Source organism: Ciconia boyciana, chromosome 1 (genome assembly GCF_034638445.1).
Source record: "Ciconia boyciana chromosome 1, ASM3463844v1, whole genome shotgun sequence".
Taxonomy (NCBI): domain Eukaryota; kingdom Metazoa; phylum Chordata; class Aves; order Ciconiiformes; family Ciconiidae; genus Ciconia; species Ciconia boyciana.
Genome location: NC_132934.1, coordinates 67608136 through 67630920, shown reverse-complemented (window position 1 = coordinate 67630920; position 22785 = coordinate 67608136). Strand labels below are relative to the sequence as shown.

Sequence of the window (22785 nt, the reverse complement as noted above, 5' to 3'; positions counted from 1 at the left end):
GAACTACATCTCTTGAGAAGTCTAGGTATTCAGCATCTTTTCTTCTTTTTGTTAAAAGCTATACGTACCTCCTGGCTTCATGTTGTTCATTCGAGTCTGATGAAACGACTCCCCCAAACTTTTTCCCTGAGGCACGTTTTACTGATTTAGGGTCAGCATCACAGAAGCCATTTGGGAACCCAGATATGGACAGGCATCCAGTGAGACTTAGAGAAACCTCTAAAAAGCCTGGACAACCCCTTGAAAGTCAGCAGGAAACTTGAACTTGACTTGTTCAGGCACTCTGGTGCATTGCCACGGCTGCAGCACATACCCTTCAGTACCCAAATATCACCAGGGCCAGACACGCAGCAACCAACATCATACAGGAAAGAGTAATAGGGGAGTAAAACCTCAGAGCACGCCCAGTGCTAAGTCAAGATTCCCAAAACTTGTAGCAGAGTATTGCACTATTGTAGAAAGACACAACCAAAAGAGAAAAGGTACAGGCCAGATTTTCAAAAGCTTGCTGGCATACTTCAACGTGGACAGGCTCTGTGCAAGCAACTTCTGCCAGTGTAGCTAGCCTTTGCCCATTGCAATCTTAAGTGTCTCAAAAAGAAGTACCAGCATCCTTGTCAGAAGAGTTCCCAAATATCTCAAGTAGGACTACGAAGGGATGCCCTGTAACTCCACTCAGTTCCAACCCAGCATTAAAATTTCAGCCTCTAAGTCCTAAGAAGCTCCCAGTGCTTTAACCAGAACATATCCATCATATGGGAGGGAGGAAATCTCACCAAACTTCAATATGCTGCTGAAATTTGACAAAGAAAGTAGCAAGAGTGTTTTCTGCAAGATGTATTACTTTCTGCTGTTATTTTTGCAGAAGATAGGATTAGTTTCATGCTGTCTTGCATAATCAAGGGCAATGTAAGGATAATAATAAAGTGAATTCTATTGCTAGCTGTCACAAGTGATAAATACAATGCATAATTAAACGAGTGGCATCTAGACTGCCTGGAGGAAACAATTATTTAGTGCTTTCATTAGGACAGACTAATTCCTCTCACATTTTTTTGTTACACTCTCACGTTTCATAAATGTGCTGAAAATCAACCACTTTATATTAGCTCCTGTGGCTGCAGCTGCCCTGGAGCTGCTCGCTGGGAACAGACCCAACGTGCATCGCTGGACAAGTGCCCACCTTGTGAGTACAGAAGGATCTGCATCTCCAGAAGAACGCAGGTGAAAACCTGGACCAGGTTCTCCAGGCCCAGCAGCTCAAAGACCTCCCGCAGTGGGTAGTCGGAGAGCGGCAGCTCGTTGGGCCCAGGTCTCTGGCAAATGATGGGCTCGTAAACCCCGTAAAACTTCAGCGACCTCCCCGGGGGTGGCAGGGGCACCTCGTAGAGGATGTTGTGGATGTAGCTCTCCAGGGGCAGAGGCGGTGGCTGCTGGGAGGTCACTGCCTTATAGAGCTGGATCAGGAACTTCTTGCAGGCTTGCATGAAGGGCAGAGGGGTGATGAGGCATATGCATTTGGAGACGTACAGCGTGTCTCTGCTGATGTCGTAGGAGTTGTACCGCTGGAGCTTGGCGAGGGAAGTGGCATCACCCTCGTCGATGCTGCTGGCCAGGGAGTCCATGCTGCACGAGGAGGAGGCGCAGACGCTGCTGTACTGCTCTGCGTTGTGCATCTGGTAGAGCGTTTGCATGGCTGTGCAGATCTGCTTGCTCGTGACCTCCTCGTAGAACGTGAGCACAAACCCGTACGTACGAGAGCCATCTTCTCTGGTGATGATGAACGAATGGAGCTGCGGATCTCTGTTATCTGCCTGTGTCCTGAAAGACAGCCCTTTGGGCATACACAGCTAAGGAAAGAGAAAAGAAATAGATATAGTTATCTAAGCCACAATTTTATTTTGTTACTTTTGCTTTACAGGAACATTCTTTTTTTCCACCGCATCAGAACAAGCCATTTATCATTAAACATAATCCCCCTGAAAAGTAGCCCAATAACAAACAGCCTAAAACTGATGCTACTTAAGAGATAGGCATGACTGAAGAAAGGAAAACACCCTCCAAAATCACCCATCTATTAAGTCATTATGACTTACTTTCATTACTTTGTAAAATTATTTTTACTACTGAATAGCCTTTGTCTCATTTACTTAAGCATCCTATAAAGACATCCAGTTTTGTTCTCATTCACATATATTGTTCCCACAGTACTCTAAAATCAGAGTGCCAAGGGAGCATCTTATACCACTGAATTAAAATTACAGACTTCTTGAAATTCTTTGATCTTCCCTAATTTTCTTAAAAGAAAGCAAACCAATTGACTGACAGCTATTATATTTACTTTCTTCCTTAAGTGCTACAAAATAGCTTACATTGGGGGGTGGTGCGGGTGGGAAACGACATCCAAAATCTATGAAAGCCTCATTTTTGATTTACTACTCAGCAAAATCTTTTGCAGTGATTCTGCTACATTGGGTGTTTCTCTGAAACATAGCCCTAGTGATAACTCGAGGCATTTTTCCAGGCATTCCTCAGGAATTCTATCAGCCATCTAATACAAAGATATATAAATAACAAACATCCAGCAAAACTTGTTTGAATGTGCATCAGCATGAAACTCCTTATGTTCTAGCTAAATCAGTATGTTTATAAACGAAGAACTAAAGCTTCCTTTGTACCTTCCATCTGCAGAAATAAAAGGAAAGAAGAGAGGGAGACCCTTCAAAGTGCTCCTCCTGTTCCAAAAGGCAACACTGGAAGCCAACTTTCCCAAGGGGTGTGAACGTACACATGACTGAGTGCATCTCCTAATGTCTCACCTTGACCAGGAGTAAATTCTTCTGATGGTGGAAGAGGTCAAGAGAAATAATTATATATTTTCAGGCACATTCTATCCTGAACTTCACCAGTGCACCTTGCAGAGACCATTCAACAGCCTGATAAAGCTGCTACCAGCCCAGCTGGGATTTAGGCAAGTGGTCCAGACTCACTTCACAACATGCTAGTAAGCCCCTAAGTTATCTAGGACAGCTCTTATGTATTGCTTTAAAAGGTAATGTATAGGGAAATAAGTAGCCTGGAGTTGGTAGAAGAATTTAATTCAATTTATGGGCTTTGCTGGCATAAACCATGAAATTGCAGCTTGAAACACTTTTGAACAGCAGCCTCATTTTCATTCAAAAGGTTTATAGTTTTTATTGAGGCATTAACAGCAGTGATATGGTTAAGGCTTCTCCATTAAAGAAGTAGTAAAAAATCCTTGTTTCACACTTTATTTAAATTTATTCTGCACAATAAATATCTCAACCTCATTTTTTGGCAGGCTTGCTTAATAAAAATTTATTTCTAGAATGTGGGCATTCAATGGCGGCTATAGCCTTATCAAATCTGATCAGGCCAAAATCATAGGTTTTAATCTCAACACTATCAGAGATTATATTTTCTTCACTTTACAGAAGAATACCTGGATAAGCAAATTATATGCACTGGTACAATCAAGAACAGATAAGCATCAAGGAAATTCAGACCAGCTGAGACAGTTTCAGAAGGCTGTATTAAATAAATTTCCTCCAAGTCTTAATTATTATTCCCTCGTCCTTTATATAAAGGGTATACACACACAAAGGGACACCCATCTATTAAGTTTCAGCCACAGCCTGGCATATGCAGAATATTGACATTTTAAGACCCTGGCTGCAAACCCTGGCACAGAGACTGATGCTGTTGTTAGACCTACAAGACGACACAGGAAAAGGCAGAGAAAGAAAGAAGATGGGAAAGAACCGAGGTGGGAAAGAACGACCAAGAGTCACTTAAGAAGCTAAGATCAAAAGGAAGGGCCTGTGCTTGTTTTCCAGCAATACAGAAAGCTTCAAATTTGCAGTTAATGCACGAAAACTTTCATCTTAGTGCCTTGGACATCAATCACTTCCCATCTCATCTGTGTTTGTCGCATGCGCCACAGGAGAGAGCTGGGGAAGAGCAGCTCGGGACGTGCTGGGGGGTGAAAGCTTTGCCTGCCGGTGAAGCTGGCTGACTAACGGTGAGAAGGCAGTCAGTCACCTTTATTGCATGTGTGTATAAACACAGAAAACTATCCAAGATTACTGATCAAAAGACAGGATTTGGGTTTTCAGAGCACTGTACTATTTAAACATATCTATCAGCAGAAAAATGTGGAATTAAATCGTACTTGCAATAAGGCTTATAATCAAGATGGTTTGTAAAAACAAAAGGAAGCTGCACAAAGACAGACAAAAAGACATCAGCTAATCCATACTGCATCTCTAGAAGTGATGAGTAGGAGACAACCTTTTCCTAAACACAGAGGCAGGACACACACACACTGTAATCCCTCCCTCCTTCCAGCCATCATCAGTTGCAGATATTTCTGAACCAAAGGTCCCCTCTGGACCGCTGCCCATCGGCACCGGTTCACCTCTTCTCCATTAGATCCTCTATTTCACTTTTTAAGCCCTGGTATATTTTTCCTGTTCACAACATGCTGCAGCAGCAAGCTCCATACTCAAATCGTGCCATGGGTGAGGGGGTGGAGAGAAAAATGCTTTTGTTTGTATTAAAGCCTGCTCCTTCAAATTACACTGGGGAACCTTTAGTTCTTTTATTTTGGTACATGACATGTTAAATGGACAATGCTTCCTTGGACTTCAGAAATACAGGCAAAGAGTTATACACCTTGATGAACCAGAGGGCTAAAATAGGAGGTTTATTTCCTAAAAATTTCACTTTCCTCTCTACTGAGGACTGAGACTTCAGTTTGGTACAACACATTACTTGCAGAATGGCCACAGAAGATAGTATGTGACATTAGGCAGGGATAATCACAAAAAGCAGTGGGGGGAAAGAAATACTTCCCTATTAAAAAGAACTCTGTACTTTGATATATGCTTTGAAAGGGAGAGAAAACATGACTCGTAGGCAGAGTGATTGCTTGGGACTTCAGGGGGTTATTTTTAAAGCGACAGGATGGTTTCAGAAGGCAATTGAAATTCCTTAGGCATCCAGCAAAGCCAGAGTTCTCACAAGTTAACCTTCAAGGATTTATGCATTTTCTTCTCTGAGGAAAATTGCTTCTGGAAGCTCACATAAAGCAAACACATAGGCAGAACTAATACAGCAAGGCAAGATCAGAAAGGCCAATAATTGCCTCAAGGGATTCTGTGGAGGTGGATATTACTTTAAATGATGTTTCAGATCAAAACAATAAAGAAGTTTTCCAAAAGATGATTTAAAAGACCATTAAATATTGCTGCTGTTAGTAAATGCTTTTTTTTTTTCTCCAAGACACATTGCAAATGAAAGATGTGTTCTTCAGCTATTTGATTTCAGCTGAATGCAGCTCAGTTCAATTATTTTATTTTAATAGGTCTCTTGCTGGTTTTAGTATCCCATTTTTGTCCAATAATATGATCACACTTCATGAATACTAGCCATTTTCAACTGTAATGTGGGAGACAAATAATGCAGCAATTCCAGCTATTACCTCTTGCTGCCATATTCCTGCTGCACACCCCCCACTTCTCCTCTGAACACCCCCAGTGCAAAGGCAGAACTAAAAGGCATAAGTGGCCTTGGTAGGTGAGTTATTACCATCTTAACTGCGCTGATGAAGCATTGTTCTGAGTCCTTCATGCCTTCTGTATAAGCAAAGTGATGTGGAGACCTGCCCAAATACCGCACCATCTCCATCAGTGCCCATTTGGAAGCAGAGGACAGAAATCCCCAGCTGTCAGTGGGCAGAGGGAGTGATCAGGCTCATCTCTGCCTTTCTATGCATGTGCAGTGCCACAGTATCAGCTCTCTGTGTCACTGCTACTTCCAGCTCCCGTGTTTTCATGTTAAATATTTGGCAAAATGCTAAAAAATAAAATACAGTGGAAATTGAGATGAACTTCAGACTTCTACATCTTCATGATTGCAGAGAAGTTCCAAATGCATGTTTGCATTTGCAAAAGCCACTTTATTGTGGGTTTTATGTGTTCCCCGTCTCTCCATCTCCTGGGTTGACTTCATACCTGCACCATACAATGAGGTTGGTTCTGTTTTGAAGTAGCTGGTATGTAGTCCTACCCTCCTCAAATGCGAAGCACATCTAAACTAGGCTGAGGGGAAGGGGTTCACTAATCTTCCAATTTTGAGTTAGACCCAATACACATTTCTGAAAACAGCTGGAATCGGTAATATTGTTTAATGTTATTATTACAACAACTGTTTACTTTTAAGTTATAAAATGAATAGCATTTTCTGTACTGGGAAGCTTACCTCAAATACCAGTAATCTGTTGCCTTTGTCAGGACTTGTTCTTAACAAGTACTTTGTGATTTTGGAAACATCCCTTGAATATCAGCTCTTTGGGAAAATTTCCACTGGATCATCGGTCTTTCAGTTGTCACTGCCCCCATATAAAACCCCAGAAACTGTTTTCTCGTCCCTCCCCTGTTCATGGGATTTAGCCACACAGACAAAGTCACGTCAAATTTAGCTAAGAGGAAAGAAATGTACAGAAGATGCATTGGTGCAGAGGTGCCATTAAAAGTGACCACCCAACAAAAGCCGTGGTTTAGGTAAGTTCCAGCTTCTCTGTAAAGATTCCTCTCTCCCTTGCTATATGCAGCATCAAGGTTTTTTGTACTCAAAAATTTCACACGGATATTACTACCTTAAAAATTCCTTGGTTCGCCTCCTCCCCACCTGCGGATGTGCATGTTGGGTGACTAGTGACTACACCCCTTCTCACCCAGTCACTGAGCTGGTGCTTAGACTTGTTCCATCATACAGTAGATTTAATTAGAACTAATGAGGGAAACACAGCATTTTACTTTTGTTGTGCCTGAAAGTATTCTGCATTTTCACGTTATCTCTTCCTCTACAGCTTTTCAACCAGCATGCCTAGTGGATGCTCTTAGTCCCAGCAGAAGTGCCTGTTCATCCTGTCACAAGGGGTGGTTGTGAACAACCCAAGAACCACATGACAGTTGATGTTGTCAGGAAACAGCTTGAGAAGAGAGTTTCTCTACCTACCATGTTGACGGCATCCTGGTCAAAGGGGTTCCACTCGATGTTCTGAGGATAATGGGCCAAAACTTTGGACTTGAAGGTTCTTCTTAAGGGACTCTGGTCAAAATTTTCTCCTGCAATAAATGAAGAAATAATGAACTCTCACAGCAGTGAAGCTTCAGAGAGAGCTGGCCTGAGCAGCTTGCTTTCACTTTGGGTTTTTTTGTGAAATCTGAAGGGCATTTTCACTCCCAACAGAGGTACTCCTTTTAAAAGAGAAACGGAAAAGATGCACATTCAGTCTAATCTTACCCTCCTTCCTACAAAACCTTACTACAGTTGCAACACAGATTCCAGCTTAGTATTTACTGCATGGAAATTTATTGTTAAGAGAAAAATTACTGCTGGAGTTCTACAGAAAAAGACCCTGCAATCAACTGAATTCTCCACCTTCCCCTATAGCTTGAATATCTAGAGATGACTTTACTTAGACGCTGAAAGAGCACTTTCCCTCAGGTTTGTTAGAAACTGTCTTATGGTCAATAAAAAGTACGAGCACCTCTCAGCTATTATAAATTATTCAAGGATTCATTATAGATCTTTTTTATATCGCAAGTCCTGTGTGAAGATTAAACATATTTTTTTTCTATGTCAAATCTCAAGGACAGACTTCTTCCACACAAAGAATCCAGCAAGTGCAAAGAGGAACATTGAAATTAGACTTCAAGCAGAAATGCATCCATTTATCAGCGTACAAATAGTGTATTTCACAGTGATACTGTTAATGGAGTTTCCACCACTGGATAGTCTACAGTATGCAAAACAGTAATCAAAATGAAAAGTTCTTAAAATCTATTAATTATATTACAATCTACTACACTTTTCTCAGATATCTCAGGTTACTAATCTCAGGCTTCTTGCTTTAAAGACTACAGGTGGGTCTTTCTTGCTCAGTTCCTTTCTCACCTGAGAGAGATGAATGGGATGAAAGGCTTAAGTTCACAATGTTAAATGTTTTTCACCAAAACTTACTTTGCACTCAAAAGCTCCCTTTTGGACTTCTTAGTGTTACCTAGATACTTTTAAAAATATGCTACTGAAATAGAATTGGATTTCTTTTCATTAAAAAAATATTATTTCTCTTTATACTTAAAGACAGAACTAATATTTCATTCATGTTTTTAATGAGAGGTTATTTTGGATGCAAAAAATATTCAGTCACTTGGCAAGCTCTAAAGGCAATCCACTACTCCTGCAGAAAAGTTAAACTACGAGTCGCTAACCTCACTAACCCCTCTCTGAAGACAACATGGACTGCGAGAGTGTAATTTGTGCTTGCTGAGTTACATGTGACAATTCAACCTTTGCGCAGCTAGCAGCCTCCGAGTGATGTTGCAAAATTCATAGTTCGGCAGTTACCCGAAGGTTTCTGAGGCCACAGCCACTTGGCACGTGCCCTTTGCTCCTTGCGAAGCGCAGTCTGCACGATCATTTGGCTCAGAGTGAATTAATCCAAGGAAATTTCTGTACAGACTGATACTTGAAGGCAGAGCTTCTCAGCTTTTGCCTGGCAGAGCTTAGGGTCTGCAGTTCATCGTGGGGAACACAAGATAACAGAGAAAAACACAGTGACAATTCACAAGGGAAAAATTAACCAGGCAAAGTTTTAGGAGCATTGAAAACCATTTGCGATATGAAACCTTTAATACATCTTCAATGTAGAGGGCAGAACCTGCACTGTCTCTCAGGGGCTGCAGTGCCAGGGCCATCGCAGCGGCACCTGCACAACAGAGGGAGGTGGAGGAAGAGGAGGCGAAGGTCAGACATTTCTCACACCAATGCCAGCCGCCCTCTTGGTCGGGAAGGGGAAGCAGAGGCTCATGCCGCAGCTCCGCTCCACGAGGACACGTGTAGGCAGGTGGAAATTCCTCGAGACGTGCAAGTCAGTTGTGCTGGGACTGCACCTTGCCCCGCTGTAATAGCTGCTGCACCGCGTGAGCTGGGGAGCCAGGTGGAGAGCTGACCAGCTCTTCCAGCAGCACTTGCTTTCAAATGCATTCAGAGAATGAGTTTAGAATCTTTTCCTTCCCAAGACATCTCTGAAATTTTAAAGATATGGGCATTTTTATACAATGGCTTATTTTTAACACATTGCAGCATTATTTTTTTTCTAGCACTACGTCTGTCTCACTTGATTTTGGTGGGTAACCATGGGGGAGAAAAGCAAATAAGCTTCTACATGGATATTTTGTGCTTGGGAGGAGAAAAAGTCCGACATGATGCAACGCTGCAGCCATATTTCCTGGAGGGGGAATAAATAGAAATGGTAAGATGTGAGGAGCTCTGGCAGGGGAATCCAGCCTGCTTCTGGAATTGCTCAAGGCAAACCAGAAATCCAGCAAAAGCGTACGCATCATAGAAATAAAGAAACCTGAAGGTATCAGCTAAACTGGATCAAATTAAAAGACATGTCAGGGTTTAGCTGATTAACTCATCACATCTGCCAAGTTGGGCCAGCCTTGCCACTAGCTGCTATGGCAGTCCAGAGCACAAGCTCTATGAAGATCCTCTCCATGCTCGGTTACAAAGCTCAGGCTGAAGTACACAAAAACGGAGACCATTACTCTATTACAGAACATGGCCGTAGAATAACTTCTTATTTTGGCCCAGAAGTTCTTTGCAGAAGCATTAGAGAGAAAGATACAATGTCATCCGCTGATTCCTGAAGTCTCACAAAATAAAAATCCCAACAAGCAAAGGCAGTGAAAATTCCCTCTCCAGGTATGCACTTAAACATACTTGGCAACATTTTAAATTATTAGTATCAAACAGTAATTAATGTGCTTGCATAATCAAATAAATATGCATGAGGTTATTTCCTAATTAGATCTTCAGTCTTCACATCTGACAGTTTACCTTACAACTGTGAATTAGCAGAAGGGCAGATATTTGATGCTAAATTTGTTTGGTTGCTTCTACTAAAAGTTCGAAGAGCATCTGGATGACTTCAGTAAGTTCTCCACCACTAACAGCAAGTGTCCAAATTTCTTTAAAGGTTTCCGTCTTCATGACCAAAAAATGTTACTGAAGTAACCTGATGGATGCTAACTGGGGCATTTCTGTGGTTCAGAGGTACTCATCACCTCTGCAGTTCACCGGTGGAGTCAGTCGCAGGTTCCTTGGGGGCCAGTTTTCCCATCTACATTGTATGGGTGTTGTAAAAACACCTTTTGTTTGAAAAATAGCCCACAGCGATGGCAGTCAACAACTAAATTGATTAATCATCTGGTATTAGCACACAACTGTAAATGGGAGTCCAGCAGCAATGCACATTAATCACATCATTTACTGTTTCTAACACTTATAGGTACCAAAGAAATTGGGACAGGCTTTGCCCTGCATGCCGGACGTGCTCGGGCGAGCCCCGCTTGCAGCACGCCTACGACACATGGCATCTCAAGGGACGTGGCTCTGTGCGCTTAGATTGAGTGGGACAGCAAACCACCCGGCTTTCACCTAAATAACTTCCACGTGTACCCTATAGCGGAGCACTGCATACCCGCCAGCTTTACCTCTCTGGTTTTTGTAGCACAGCCTAAGCTTGTGGTGGAGCAGAGAGGGCAGCTGCCGCATGGTGCCAGGTGCTGTCTTGCATTTAACCTGTCCTCCGGTGTTACAGCGGCACTGGCAGATGCTGGAAGGACGTCAGACTGCTCAAAGGGATTTGGGAAGTAATCCTGGAAAGCTTCTCCACAGGAAAATATCCTCCTCTCTTAGTTTGGTGGCTCAATTGCTAACACCACCAGATAAAAGCTGTACTTATTTCCAGGTTAGACCAAAAGTTACATCACCAAGGATATAAGAGCAGGGAAAGCCTTGATTTTTTGCTGTTCTTGTTATTGAACATCCTTTGCCTCATTTTCCCTAGAAACCACCCCCCAGTCTTGATGAGCAATACTCTGGCAGCATCTGAAACCAGTGGAGGAGGCGTATTTGCCAATAAACCATAGCAATCGTGAAAAAATTAGGGTTTCAAACAGATTTTGGAAATGACCAATAATTTGTATGCTGCTGCAAATACTTGTACAGTCACTTAGATGTCAGAGATGTCTAAAAAGCATTGTTTATGAATTACAAGCATTGCTTTAAGAAATCCAGCTTTCCAAAACCAGCAATAACAATGTTCTAGTAGGCTGACAACATGGATTCATTTTGTCCAGGAAAATAAATGGCACAAATAACTTACCTTTGCAGAGTCTCTGCAGGGTTTGTATTTTACTACAGTGGTTTTAAAAAATAATAAATTAAAGGTAAAACACACACGCACAAAATACAATTTTCTCAATCAGCGATCACAAGACAAAAGAGAAGAGCCAAGAAAGCACACTGGAGTGAATCAGTCAGTCATTAGCCCGAAAGGACACAACATCGCACCCTCCACACAAAGCTGCCCCCAGGAAGCCAGGCAGGGTAAGCTTTTAGAGGAGATACATAATTTAGGAAAGAAACAGTACAAGGATACAACAGAAAGCAGCTCGCATGTCAGGGTGAAATGTCATTGTTTGGCCAAACTAGCAGGAAACACCTCGACTCTCACCGAAATGAGATGAGAGTCGTGGAACATGACACCCAGCTCCACACTGACAAGCAGCTGGAAGAGAACCACAGGGAGCAAAACCTTCTTGGCAAACATGAGGGAAGGGATCTGGCCTGAGGGGTACCTGATATTATCAACTCTCAGCCTGGGTAGTTCTGAACTGCTGAGTCACATGTGGCAGATAAAGTTTATTTAGCTGTTATTCTAGGCAAACAGTGAATTTTCATTAAATCTACTGTGTGCTTATTTAAGTGCTTGCTTGCTAGCTTCCAAAACAGGATTAGGAAGGCACATTAAAAATGAAGCAAGTATCAAATGCGAATTGAGTCCGTATTCTAAAATATTAATGGCCAGATAACAGTACTACGAATACAGACAGAAACATCATATTTGATGCGTGGCACCCGTTCATGCAAACAGCACATCTCCTAGGGTAAGCTGCCTACTAGAGGCAAATTAAAAATTTGGTTTGGAATGGATTCCTTTTGCTTTCAAGATATTTTCAAAAAAATAATTCAAGTATTTTTCAAAATTGTGTAAAATGTGTCAGATTCAAGTTCCATTTCAATTGGATACTACACCCTATGTAATGGTATTTTTAACCAACTTGCACCTTCCCTTAAAGGCACTCATTCTTAAAGAGATCTTTAGTTTTGAATTAAAAGCAAATGGTGAAATGATGGGTGCAAGATCAAGAAAAACTGTGCTAATTTCATTTCAAAATTAAAAGATTTATCAAAATTAGAAAAGAATAATCTTCTGTGTTTTAGACGAAGGATCAAATTACTAGGGAAATGCAGCTACAGTTGTGACGTTGTCAGTCATGGTGGCTTTCATATGAGTGATCATATTTAAAAATTTATTGATCTTAAGGTTTAAGCAGATCTGCTTTAATTAATTGTCACAGCTACAGAGGCATACCAAAATATGTACCACATAGGCAGAGGCATCCTCCACCCACACCCTCTAGTCCAGGGAATGCGAGCTATCTATCGGTCCTTGCAAGCTCTGGAACGTAGACAGGAATGCTTGTGACCACAGAAATAAAAATATCTGTTATTCCTTTAGAGGAACATACTGGGAGCACGACTGTGCACAGTACTGCACCTCACGGTGACAACCTCTTTGATAGCTATTTCTAATTAAAAGTATTCAGCACATCCAGCTACGTTCTTTCCCTGCAGACAGAACTGCTAAGCATTGGATAACTGGATGACCCTGTAAGAGAAGCAAGTAACGTAGTGAGAAAACAACGTGGGGACAGGAATAATAGTGCTTGGCTGGGGGGCAACTAAGCTGTCAATTGTCAGGTTCAGGAGACTGTTAGTTTACGTAGTGCAGAAATTGTGCTCTGCTGCTTTTCTTCTGTGCCTGACCATGACACCAAAGCGGCAGTGGTAGGCTAGTCAGTGTTCAAGGACATTTAACTCAAAGGCATTATTTCTGACCACATATTCTCATAATCTTACAGCACAGGAGGGAAATGATATGAAAGGGATGACTGGGACAAGGCAGACAAAACAGTTTTCATTCCAAAATTTTAAAATCTGAGTTGTCTGTCTGTAAAATGGTGGTGGCTTTTTTGAGGGGCAGAGAGGTGATCAGGGTCCAACCTACCTCTTCCATGTCAACATGTAAAGGAATTGATGGATCATATTTAAGCAGGAAGCCATAGTGGGTTGTGTACCCTATCAATACATCTACATGATTCGGCTTTTTTTTGGTGTGCCTGTGCCGACCTCACTAATATTGCTATTTAAATCTAGACTGCAAAACATGCTTCCTTGAGGTGTCAGGAACCTTTGGGTCTCTGTAGCAGAAACTGGTGGACCCTTCCTGTACCCTTTGTCCACAAATATACATAACTAAGCCCAGTTGGATTTCTTGATGGGTACGCTCTAATACAGTCTCACGCAAGATACTGTTCAGTCTTTACCAAGCATCTAGCAATTTGTATATTCACCAATATACCTGACGCCACTAGTGGCATTTTGTTGGAAAGAGGAAGCACATCTGCCAAGAGAGCTTCAAGAAAAAGACTAAAATTTACCAGATATTGATTTAAATTAGGTAAAAGAATGAAAAAGTTGAGGATTTTTTGTTTTGTTTTTAAACTCTGACCCTTAATTTGATTCAAGGGGAGTTGGAAGACAGAAAATAAAGAGAGAGAGAGGGCCTGGTGATTGTTTTGTCCTTAACGCCTCTTTACCTGAGGTTTTGTCTGCAGTATCTGAGCTCTTGCCATGGAGATCTGCTTCTAGCCATTTGTACAAGACTACACAACACAACAAACAGATAAAAAAAGCAAGTATGAACAAAATGAAAAGATATACAAATGTACTGGGGAAGCGAAAAATGTGAAGCAGACATTAAACACTCCCCCTTGCAACCTCTCTTCCCCCCACTACACTACTGCCAAAGGGTAAATTCATGTGATAAATAAAACCCTCTGCGACTGTATTACTATAAAGGTGTTGAACACATTGACAGACATTGTAGAAATAGTTGTCAAAATTAGTAACAAGATTAAATTCTCAGTACTTCAAACAGCATGCTGCTGTACAGCTTCCCTATTATGAAAGACAGCTTTGTTCATATATTGAGCCGTTCCGGAGCCTGTGAAACTCAGGGGGAAAAACCACCAGTTCTTTAACTGTTGAACTAAACCCAAGAGGTTTTCTTTAGCATAATGCTGTTAGCCGTGTTCTTACACCTTCAATGCTGTACTGCATGCCATTTTCAGGACTTTCTAAAGTTACCCAATAGCTCTGTTCATCATTTCTGTCTCATAATAGGGTGTTTTTAGACAAAGATTTGAATAAATAAGCTATGTTTATAACTTGGATGAACAATTTTAATCTCTTCCAGTAACAGCTACCCCAATAGGCACAGGTAATGGAAGAGCTTCCTGCTGGCATGCCTAACTGGGGTTTCTTCCAACTGGTTTGCTCATCTCCTGCAGAAAAACAAAAATGTTTTCACAAGCACCATGGCATTCCTTTGTCACAAAAGTCCCATTCGTACGCTACGCAAAGGCATTATGCAATCCTCCTCAAGTTAAATCTATTTTTATGAACCCAGAGTGTATATTAAAGCTGCAACATCATTGACCTCTCTGGTCACTCAGTTTCTAGGTGTAAATTCAGAGTATTTCCACCACGACCTCCTACTTGAGCTGTTAATCCAGGCACCAGTTCAGAGGACCCAGATAATTCTGCTGAGGCTGTATTTCCTGGCAAGGCAGCCCTCGGCAGAGGGCACAGGAGCTCTTTCAATAAAGATTTTTAGATCTGAATTTGTATTTTAGGATAATTTTCTCGTTTCTTTAGGAGGCACCTGTAGGTAAGCCATATTCAAGTCTGCAGGACAATGTTTTTCCACTCCAAGTGTCTTAAGCAATTTCATCCTACTTCTGAGCTGTTTGAACTAAAAAATTGCATAAATATTTAAATTAAAGTAAACAAAACAAACAATTCCCTACTGCTTTTCTGAGAACACGTTGTCAGAGCATTCGTTTAATATTTTGGCCCAGAAGACCACAACCTCTGCCGCGATCAGGACTCCAAACTCTCCCGGTTAACAGCCATGAGCTAAAGCTGGCGACTGCCCCATACCCACAGTGGCTTTACAAGCCTCCCTGCCAGGCTGCCCTCACAGCTCTCCCCAGAAGCCCTTTACGACACTATCATTCAAAGGGCATTTGGCACCGAGCTGCTATGGACTTAGCCACCACCTCTGCAATAGGAAGAGCAAAAAGGAAACACACAACAGCTCGTGAAGGGATGCATAGCCTGACGCGCCAGGACAGCTTCTGGTTTTGCTGCCCGTTTCAGTATTTTGACCGTTTATCATCATCAATCATATGGCTAAGAAACAGAAGCTACGTAAGCTCCTGCGCAAGAAGTCAAATCGCAGAAGATCATTGACAACAGCGATATAAATACAGAGCTACAAACACTGTTCTACAGCCCAATTCTTTATACATACACAATGCGACTATTGCCACAAACTAATTCCACTTAGAAAAGGCTCAGTATTTCAACAATCCTTTTAAAAAGGAGATTTGTTCCCCTAAGAGTTATTGCACAAGTCTAAATAAAAGAGAAAAAGGCTAAAAACCAACACGAGCAGTTTAGTTTGCCATCATCCCTTCCTTCTGACCTTGATTAAAATACTTACTCTCTGCCTACAGAGTAACATTATACAGCACCAACACTGTCAGCTTCTTAAAATAGCCCCAGTCCCAGCTGCCAACAGACCACAGACATCCCACTACACTAGCAAACAAGTATGAATCACATCATCCCTTTTACATAAAATTGCATCATAAACTTGTCAAATCCAAAAAGTCATGGCTTAAATTATGTCAGTTTGGGTGATTTTTTGCAGTAGGGTGGGGGGAGTTTAATAAACAGGTACTGGAGGCACAGTGCTCCTACACGATTACCCTGAGGTCTGTCCCCGGGGGCTAGAATGGATTAGGAGGAAACAGTGGAGCAGGTATAAAACTGGACCTATACTTATAAATATAAGGAATTATTTACACCTCAGGCCTTATTTTCTCTAGAAATCAAGGTGTGTGGAATTCACTCATTCTGTTCGTGCTGCCAAGCTGCCTTTCCAAGCATGGGCTCCTGATCCACTGCCGGGCGGTATGCGGAGAGCGTGCCCCGGAGATCCTTGGTCTGTCCTGTTTATACACAGCAAGTGGCATATTTTCTTTTTTATTGCATTTTTATATTCAAATCTGCTGTTCATTTTGAATACTTGATATAGAATGAATGAGCATTTTTACTAATAGAGAAAACAATTCAAGCAATAATTAGAAGCTCATTGAAATTTAAGTTTCATGTGTCATTATTAAATTGCCTGGTAACCTTTCGGTTAGTTACATAGCAAGTGAGTAATATATGTAACCATAAGAAACCAAAGGGTCTGAAATCCATCTCTCAGTTCCCAGAACAACATTAACGATGGCAGAGCAAAAAATGTTCAAGTAAGAGCAAGACACCAGCTCAGGTCCTTAAACACAGCAGGATGCCAAAGCCTCTATGGCACGGGGATCCCTGGCTTTGGAGCAAGAGGCACCTGCCTGCAGGCTTGGGCTGAATCGCCAAGGAAGAAAAAGCATTTTTAGATGCCATCACATCCCCTGTGAAGTTTGGACGGCTTCCTGCTCAGTGCAACACGCGTTTCACATGTTTGCCTCCCTCGTGGACTGAATGCAGAATGAGGTATCCAGTCACGCCTTTTGCACAGGACTCCTTTCACACTTGTGCTTTCTACTCATTTACAGGGGCAGGATCAAGTTCAAATGTACCCGATTTCTGTGTTAAAACATGATGCCGCATCCTCAGACTGGTTTTGGAAACACACAATTTTCAATTCAAATGCATCTTGAAGCAGGTTTTGTCCTCTACTCCCCTGGGACAGAGGTAGCACAAGAGTCTTGTCTTAAGATCTGCTTTATTACAGTTGGTATTTCTGGAGATGAGAAAAGGGGGAAAAAAACCCAAACAAACCACAAACAACCAGAATTTGTCATCCTAAAAATCCCTGTACCTTTACTGTTTAGGTTTGTGTGCAAGAATGCAGGAAAGAAAGGGGAAATTTTCAGTAAATTTTGCTTTGGGGCTTTTTTAGTACAAGAACAAGCAGCTTTCTTTTCATTCTTTATTTTTATAATTACAGTACATTCAGTTATCTTTTAAACAGGGCTGTATTAAGATAGATTTTTTTTTTTTTAAACCACTCCGCAACACACATAATATCATGCACCAATATTAGTCCCTCTTGACTCATCGGGATGGCAAGTTTCAGGTGTTTTCTTACTTGAAGTTAGAAGCAGTTTCACCAAAGCTGCGTTTACACAACAGCAGAGTGTGAATAAATTCACTGATAATACCTTCTGACACCATAATTAATCTCGGTTTCCAAATCACTACAAGAAAAGAAAGACACTTAATTTGGCCTGGACCATTTTCAGCACTAATCAACTTTGACATAAACAGAACACGAAGATGCCGGTCCTGCAGCTCAAATCATCAGCTATGCCTGATTCGGGATTTCGCTTTTTGGCGACTTTCTTTTTGCCTGTCTCGCATAAGCTTGAGGCCTCTGTTCCCTGGACTTAGCACCGTTACGCTAGGCAATAGACTTTTCTGGTTTAAAGGAAGCCCTTGCTTTCTGATGTCCTCAAGAGCTTGTCCCTTGATGTGCTGAGCCACGAAGAGGATCCAAAGGACTCGTCGTTGTTTTTTTATCGGCTGTGCAGAAGCCAGCCTGCGAAACTCGGTCTCCTACATCCATCAGCACTCTCCAGAAGGAAGCTATTCCCACTTTCTGAAGAAGACTTTTCTTCTTCAAACAGCACAATCCACAACCCAACAGTGGCACTCAAGCTGACAAAACACCCTGGGCAGGGACAGCCTCTTCACACTCCGTGAAGAGCCAGCCCACACCTGCAAGGTTTAGACAACCGGTTTTATCAGTGGGGCAAGAGGTGGATTTAGAGAGGGTGGACCCAGAATTAGCTCCTCACTGTACTGAGTTACTTTTTTTGCATACCCTTTACAAGCAAAGAGTGACAGCAAGGAAATGCTCACCTGTCAAAGCTGCAGCTGCTAAGCTTTATGAAAACTTAGTTATAGGTGATTTTGATGGGAAGGGGGTCCAGCAAAGAAAGAACTTTGCTTCTTGTAGTCAGAAAAGCTCTTTCATCAGCATGAAGTAGAAACACTCCCTTGTGTAGCACAAACTGATTTTGTTTAGGGGTTTTTGAGAAACTGCTGTTTAAGCTGCTGCCAACAATTAATTGTCCTTATGAAAGTCTCCAAGAGCCGGTCTTCCGCCAGTTTTCAACAACTGAATCCTTTTAGAAAAAGAAAAGACAAAAACTTTCCACACACTGAAAAGTCACAAGCACCCGCAGGCAAGGTTTGAAGTTACCAGAGCTCCCGGATGGAGAATAGTGGTGAGCAGGAATGAAGATGCGGGCAGACGAGGATCCGCTGCCCACGTAGCCGTATCGGTCCTTAGAGCCAATACTTCCACTTAAGAGCTACCCGAGAAACCATTTCATTTTGGAGATTGCTCTCAGATGCTTCAACCCAGGTGTACTACAATAATCTGAGATTAGCATATTCCTGAAAATGCTTCTACTATGGGCAAACCTGCCCCCAAAGGAACAAGATGTTTATACAACATCCTGGATGATGCAGTTCTTGTTAGATCTTGAAAAAACAACAATGGAGTTTTGTCAACTAAAAATGTTAGGACATTGTTAAGAGGCAAAAGTATCATCATATTGAAAGAAAGATCAGTTCTTATAACTATTCAGTTAAAATACCTCTTCTGCTATGAACATCTTTGCAAGAACCTACATGTCTTTTTCAACACCACCTGCATTTAGAAACTGTTTGAAGATCAGGCTGCTGCTAGTGAGTTTACACAAGGGATCATTAAGAAGCTATCAGTGCACAGTAATTGCACATCTAAGCCACATGAAAAATATTCTCTATGCTTACGTAAACCTTAAGTAAACCGTGACTAGTTAGATACAGCTTTAGTTTTTTTCATTGCAGCAGAGCTCTATACGTTTCAGACAAAGCATAAACAACCAGATTTATGCTTTATCCCTGCTGACCATTTTGTGGCCCAGTTTCCAAGTCTACTGAAAATACAGAAAGCTGAAACCAGGACTCAATCACCATGCCACAGCAAAGTGTTAGGATCCAAATCCAGAGATGTGGACCAATACTAACTTCTGGATCCAAACTAGACTCCAGATGGGAAACTGAAAGCACAGCAGTGTTTCCACCATGCCTCAAGATTTAGTTCAGATCCCTACAAAGGGGAGCCCAGAAATGAAATCCTTTGGCTTCCCTTAATGCCTTGGGGAGTATTGGGTGCCAAAGGATCTTTGTAAAGGTGGATCTCCGTTGACAAGGCCAGAAAAATAATTGTCTCTGGGTTCAGCTTGCAAATACCCCTGCACCTCAGACCCTTTCTTCCCTTGTCCCACTCATTCCCACAGATGTCTGGAAAGGGAGGTGATTCTGCAGGTGCATTCCTAACCTTCATGCACCTCAAAACCACCACTTGAAGGCTTCTATCAAATTTAATCTCTGGTGTATTTTGGGGTTGCCTGCTCTCCCAACAACCCAGACTTAAACCCCGGGATATACCTTCTACTGTCTTCAACAAGATCTCTTAAAGAACACAGGTAAAGTCCCACAAAACAGGCAAAAAGGGGCAGTGCAAAGGGCTCCGTATCTTATAAGTATCTCCTTTGCCAAAGCCCAGCAATGAAAACCAGTGTCTTACTCCCTCTCCCCTCAAATTTCAACAGCCACTCCAGTAAAAAGCCCTCTGTAGAGCAGTAGATACCCATGTAAAAACAAGAAACATTTTTGGGATGTTTTTAGACCCTAAAGGTGAAAAGACCATGCAGAGTCACACAAGGGAACAGGGCATGTTTCCTGGCCTGAAACAGGGTTGAAAAGAGCTGGTGGGACTCTGAAAGAGGAGCTGGAGAGATGCACAAGAAGGTGAGTAAGAGATTGAAGTCCACTTTCACCCCAAGTGCATATTTTGCCTGCTGTTTTAGTGCCCTGCAGAGATGGAAGCAGCAGATAACAGAGATCTAAATAACCCTAAAATTAGCTGGCATTTAAGCAAATGTTTCCTCTTTACCACTAATCCACTAATCTTTTAGTGCCTGGATCCCAGGTTGATTGGCACATTAAGAATACATAGGTAGAAGGCACGTAATTGCTGCTCTCCTTTTTAAATAAGCGTGAGCTGTCACCGACTACAGAGAGGCTAATTCCAAAACAAACCATTTAGAGCCACCCCAAACAGACACAAGAGCTCTCCTGGCCATTACACATGTCATGCAAAACCAACAGGAGTTATGTTATGATATTTTACATTTTCCTTTCGCATAAAGGGGAATTTTGAGGAGTTAAATAGAACGCTGCATGTAATGGAGCAAGCCATACCGTGCTGTTCTGGAGACCTCAGTAACTGTTCCAGCATACATTAGAAACAGAGTATATCATACTGAGCAGATCAAGGCTGGATTAGGCACGGACCGCATCACAGCTGAACACGCTTTAGTACCTACGGTCTCTGAGTGTACTAAGGTCTGGAAGGTCTAATAAATACAGGGAAGTGCATGCAAAAGGAAACAGAATTAACAAAATATAAGGGTATAGCAACACGACTCTGAAAACGATGGTGTCCTGGTGTGACAATGTGGGACAGCTAAATCTGAGCATCCAATTACAGAAAACAAGAGCATAATCATTTTGCATGGAGAAAGAAGTTGTTATTCCTTCAAATCAAGACAGGAGAGAGTCATTTATGGTGCGTAAGGATGGGTTTTGATAGTCCCCATTCGCATTCCCTGTAAAACATAAGCCTACCAACTAAAGAGCATTATCCTATGTAAGAGAAAGCACATGCATAATGTATTCACAACCATATACATGTGCACGCTCCCTCTCTCCCAAAGAGAGGGGACTGGCAGGAACGCTCCGTTACAGATTCAGAAGCTGCCCCCTGCACCTGGGGCTCTCCCCAGCTCCACAAAATGGCCCCAGCAACAACAGAGCCGGTCCTCAAACCTGGACACCAGCTGGCTCCCAATTCCTCACAGCACTGCAGTAGCGTCAGGAGTTCCTGCATCGCTCCCACGGGATTAGAATTCCCATCTCGAGTCAGGCAGGACACACACATGCCAGATTAAAGAGATGCAGGCATTGGCATATCTCTTCGGGCTTTGACAGGTTTCTGGTGATTTATTCTGCAACGTGCAAATACACAGAGAGCATCCCTGATGGGTACCTCCTCAATGCAAAGGTTAACAGGTCTGTGTGCGTTGGATTGAAACAAATTTTTTTTGGATACTTACATAGGAAGCACACACAAGAGGAAAGACCCAAACTATAAATATTTGTGACAACAAATTATGCAGATCTCAGCAGTTACACAGCTGTTAGCAATAAGCTAAACAGAAGGTAGCTGAGCACAAGCATTACTGGATATTTGCTTCACTAAAGCCTGCAGTTTTGCAGTTTTATTATCAGGCTGAAAAAAATACCTTCTTGTAAAGAACTGTAAAATGATTCACTAATATCAGACTACCAAAGACTATCATGAATATTTCAAGGGTTTCACACATATCCAGAGAATCAGTCCAACAGGACTGGTCTCCAAGTCGTCACAAGAACAGGCGGTGAATGTGGGGAACAGAATTCCCCTTTGAAATCAAAAAGAGTATGTATGTACACTAGATTAAAGGAATCTGAGCACTCACATACATCCTACAGCTGCAAATTCAAGGGTCATGAAAGAATTACACAACATTCAAACTTCTGGCTAAGCTTATTTGTAAGCCAAAACAACAAAGCTTCAAAAATACACTCCTTTTGCCTCTGAAGAAGGCTGCTTGTTAAAGTAGGACTCCACCCCGGGCTTTGAATTCAGCAAGGTTTATTCTGTGTTTATATCAATACAACAGCCTGAATGTGACTTATTTAATACAGAAATATGAAACTTCAACCTGAATCTGTATTTTGTAGCATCAGAGCATCAATTTATACACAGCCTGAGGAACCAGGTATTTTAAGTTAGCTATAAAATTAGTGCAGTACCAGTTCTGGGGGTGCTTCTGGTTAACCCCTTCCCAAATTAATTCTTTCACAAAGAAACATCCTTTTGCCACCTATCCCAAAGATCTGAACTCTTTGGTGTGTTTATCCAGGTATCTCCCTCACCTTTCCTGCTCTTTTTCTTACACCACTGCTTTCCAAAGCAGCAGGTTTAGGTTGCAGGTTAGCGCTGAGCCCCGTTTCCTTCAGGTCAGCAACATTTTCCACCTTGCAGTGAGGGTGGAGGATGCCCTTGTAACGATCCTGCAACGGCACTATCCCACATCACCTTCCCATCCCTCCGTTGCTTCTTCCATGTCTAAAGAGACGATGGATTTTGATGCAGTCTGCAGGGGTAGATCTTGAGCAGCTGACTTAACGGCAGCAAAACCCCAGCCCTGTATGGGTACAGCTCCTTCCCCAGTTTAGATCAAAGTGCGGTTGCCCAACCCAAATGATAACACACAGACTCACATGACTCTGCAATAGTCATCCAGGTGGACTCTGACAGAGGTT

The 22785-nt window shown here is 42.1% G+C and overlaps 1 protein-coding gene across 5 annotated transcripts in view; it reads right to left on the bottom strand.

Annotated features, from left to right (window-relative positions):
• DENND5B (DENN domain containing 5B) overlaps positions 1-22785 on the bottom strand; it is a 118283-nt gene that overhangs the window by 55559 nt on the left and 39939 nt on the right. For 3 of the 5 annotated variants that reach the window (XM_072872622.1, XM_072872630.1, XM_072872640.1), the window contains exons 2-3: positions 7042-7151; positions 1184-1850 (exon numbers count right to left, since the gene is read on the bottom strand). In XM_072872622.1, the coding sequence (XP_072728723.1) occupies positions 1184-1850; positions 7042-7151 (777 nt within the window). Of the gene's footprint in view, positions 1-1183; positions 1851-7041; positions 7152-13823; positions 13890-22785 lie in introns of all 5 variants that reach the window. The other 2 variants (XM_072872603.1, XM_072872612.1) reach the window with 1 other exon arrangement.